Source organism: Pinus tabuliformis, chromosome 3_1, assembly GCF_031772625.1.
Source record: "Pinus tabuliformis cultivar Carrire ecotype Pingquan chromosome 3_1, CPIR1, whole genome shotgun sequence".
NCBI classification, from domain to species: Eukaryota; Viridiplantae; Streptophyta; class Pinopsida; order Pinales; family Pinaceae; genus Pinus; species Pinus tabuliformis.
The window spans coordinates 911,929,411-911,933,346 of record NC_142301.1 but is presented as its reverse complement, the minus strand read 5'-3'; the positions used below and the strand labels follow the sequence as shown (position 1 = coordinate 911,933,346).

The 3,936-nt window shown below is 39.7% G+C and overlaps 1 protein-coding gene across 1 annotated transcript; it reads right to left on the bottom strand.

Annotated features, from left to right (window-relative positions):
* Nucleotides 1-641: 641 nt before the first annotated feature.
* Nucleotides 642-2,401, bottom strand: LOC149190615 (aquaporin TIP1-1-like). Its single transcript, XM_089412217.1, has 3 exons — nt 1,848-2,401; nt 1,320-1,570; nt 642-1,224 (listed from the first exon to the last, which is right to left on the bottom strand). The coding sequence occupies exons 1-3, from the start codon at nt 1,978-1,980 to the stop codon at nt 850-852; spliced, it is 759 nt and encodes a 252-aa protein (XP_089268343.1). The 5' UTR covers nt 1,981-2,401; the 3' UTR covers nt 642-849.
* Between the last annotated feature and the right edge of the window lie 1,535 nt (nt 2,402-3,936).

The following is a 3,936-nucleotide window of genomic DNA, read 5'->3' as shown; positions in this document are numbered from 1 at the left end:
TACAATCATTTCTGTTTTATCCACCTCAGGGTACATAATCACATAACTTAGATGAATCAAATATATATCTGAAAAAATGATTGAACTGTTATTGTGACGGTACAAGGAATAAACTATGATGGTATTGACAATATACAATATCAGTGATATATACGGTTTCTTTTGCTTTTTTCCTTACTGGAAAAAAGGTTGTTTTGATAATAGCGATGAATATATCTTAATTGGTGACTCGATATATATCCAGTAATAAGAGTCCATTTTCATTTTAAATGGAATTATAATTCAAATGAAATAGTGGTGAACAGGGATGGCTTTTTTACTTTTTGCACGGATTTTTTAATAGTTTTATTCGAAATCTAATTATATATATATGAAATTGCTAAATAGCCTTCGTTAGCAAACTCCAACTACGTGTATAGAAAAATGAGAGGACGTTGACTGTACTGTTTTTAATTTTTTTCTTTAATCACCACACAAGCTAATAAATGCGCACTCAGAGCAATTATTGTTAAAGCTATTTGCCATACCGTAGTGGGGGAACCACTATGCACAATTATTGTTCAATTTCTTGAAGTTTCTGGTCACTGATATGACGCTAATGTTCCGAACTTCCGATACTTAGCTCAACACTTACGACAATATGAAAAAGAAAATGAATACATTAAAATCCATATCAATTGTAATCAATAGACAAATCCGTCAACAACACACACGGCACACAAACTGACATGCATGATGAGGGCCGACTGTTCATGGCATCGGCGTGGCTAACCAAAGCCCACGACGCTAACAAACCAATTTGCCACGACACACAGAAGCCACTTTATTACATGACTGTTCCTATCCAACTCAGTAGTCCTCCGAGGACAACCGTTCGTGCGTTGGCTCGGAGATCATAAAAAGCTCGTAGATAACGCCAGCAAGGCCTCCACCCACAAGAGGACCAACCCAATAGATCCAGTGGTGCTCCCAAGTCCAGCTCACCAGCGCCGGCCCGAATGCCCTGGCCGGGTTCATCGAAGCGCCATCGAAGGCACCGCCGGCCAATATGTTGGCGCCCACGATGAAACCAATGCAGATCGGGGCAATGGTGCCCAAGGTGCCCTTCTTCGGGTCAACCGCCGTTGCGTATACGGTATACACCAGTCCGAACTTCATCACAATCTCGAACACCACAGCATTGCCCACTCCCACGCCGGAAGACAACGAGAACGCCGACGTTGTCTGCACCACGCCACGATCACAATTAAGAAACCAAAACATAAACAAGAAAAGCAAAAAGAGCTTAAGCTACGACTGGAGTCAGAGAATTGGCTGACCAGGCCGCCGGTTGTGTACTTGAGCAACAAGCAAGCAACGGTGGCACCAAGGAGCTGCGCAATCCAGTAGAGAATGCCCCTTAGTAGTGTGATGTGACCTCCTACGAGCGCACCGAAAGTGACCGCAGGGTTAACGTGGCCACCAGATATGTTGGCCCCCACGGCCACTGCCACAAAGAGCCCTAGAGCATGTGCCAGAGCTACGGCTACCAATCCAGCCGGTGTCGTCGAAGCGTCACTCGTAAGCTTGGCTACAACAAATTCACACCCTTTGAAATTAACAACGGTAACCGGCATTCAAATTTTATCTAGTTTTGTACAGTTTTGGTGATAGCATTTTATTAATATTTAAATCATTTTTCCATTCAAAAGCAAAAAAACTATCTTTAAACCAAATTTTATTTACCAAAAATTTAACTCACTAATAACATCTCATTAATATTCAAATCATTCTTCCAATCAAAATTGGGGTGGCCCGGCCTAGTTACCTAAGAAAATCTCATGCATCTCTAACCAAATTTTACTTACCGAAAGCCATGCCGGATCCTTCCCCGGCGAAAACGAAGATGAGCGTCGAAATAAATTCCGCCAGGGCGGCCTTCAGAGCAGCCGGGTGGGTGGCTTCCTCTGGCCTCCCGATCGCAATGTTCCGGAACGGCATTGTTACCAACAAATATGTGCACAATTCTTTAGCCAAAGGGAATCGAACACTCCACCTCTGGACGACGCTCGCTTTCTTCTTTCCGTAAAATTCATGACCAATTTATTTATATTAGCGCCTGAGTGCCTCCGGTTGCAGAACTCCCGCGCTCAGATGGTGACCGGTCAGTTCAGTTGTCAGTGCCACTCTGTGTGGTCGGCACCGTCCATATATCATTATGTCGCCGTAAGGAATCCGGCGGGTCCATGCCGCCCTCATCAGACTTCAGTTTTTCCTCATCCAGAGTCTTCGATCCAGAGCCTTCCTGCCGACCACATGATGAAAATAATATAAAAAATAGAAAGGGCAGAGACAAAGGCCTCACGGGCCGTCACTGGCTCACCTTCTCCATGTGAGGGCGCCCATACTAAGCCGGATTACCGTGTGATGGCGCTCATACTCGGCCCGCTTCCCGAGACATTGTTCCTCCACGATCGATCGGGAGGATAAGGATGTCGTTTGGCCCAACATAAAAATATCAATACCCTGGCCCACCAGTTGGCTGTAAGCATCTGGAAGAGCATATTCTCCGCTATATGGATGAGGTTCTCATCATTAAAATAATGTTAGGGGTGATGAAGAATCCATTGAAGCAGATTGTAACTTTGTACGTCGTGCCAAAAATGGCAAAATATATCCAAAGTCTCAAAACATGTGAAGACATGACACAAATAGCAAAAGAGATCCCCAAACACAAACACATGTGATGAGTTGCACTAGAAATATAAAAAAAGTGATGCGCCCACACAAGGCATGTGATGATTTGATAGATGTGTTACCAAGTAATGGGTGACGTGGCAACGTGGCAAACAAGTAAAAATTGATGCACTTAAAGTTGATGGCTGGTTCAGTCAAAGTTAGTGAAAAGTGTTTACAACAAACAATTTAGGAGAGGCAAGTCTACTGTAAATTTTTTCCTTTTTGAAAAGTGCAGCTTTAATGACTGTCTAAAGTTTTTGCTTTGTAATTTTATTCGTTTTTGAAAAGTGCAGCTTTAATGACTATCTAAAGTTTTTGCTTTGTAAATTTTTTTAATTCAGATGTGGTAAAATAGGGGAGATCGGTTGGAATTAAAAATTAGAGTTCGGTAAAGTGTAAAATGTGGTTTTTCGAGGAAAAGAATATATATATATATATAATTTAAATACAACTTTTTTTTATAAAATTTTCGCTCACAAATATTTGCAATCAACCATTGTTATATATTTGTGTAATTATGTGAAACAATCTTATATGGTTCATGTCAAGATTAAGATGGAAAGTCTGATCAGACTTTCCACGTGGTTTACGAGAATGTTTGTTAATTGTAAATATTTGCAATTAACAATTTCTATATGTGTTTATCAATTTGGAATTATCTGGTGTGGTTCATCGTTAAGACTAAGATGGAAAATCTAATTAGACTTTTTATTTGAGATGTTTCTAAAAACGTAAACACAAAAATTCCAATGTAATTTTAACGAAAGAATTTCAATTTACAAATTTTACGAATGTTAAAATTATTTCTTTAATAAATTATATTTCATAAATAAAGAATATTTTATGTTAAACAATATTATTTTTATTTATTATTAAAAAATATAAATATTATATATTATTGTTATATAGCCCCAAGGGATAGCTCAATGGTTGAGTTCCCATTGCTAAAGCACTTTCCTAGTTTGGGAGGTCACAGGGTCAAAAGCACTTTCCTAGTTTGGGAGGTCACAGGGTCAAATCTCCTCGATGCCCTCAGGGTTAGGCCTGTTAAGATTGGCCGATCCCTTCGGGTGGATCTGCCCCGATATTTTCCTTTTCCAAGTGAATGTAGCGGTCACTCAGTGATCGTGAACCACAGCTTTAAAATATATATATATATATATATATATATATATATATATATATATATATATATTATTGTTATATAATTTAATTGGA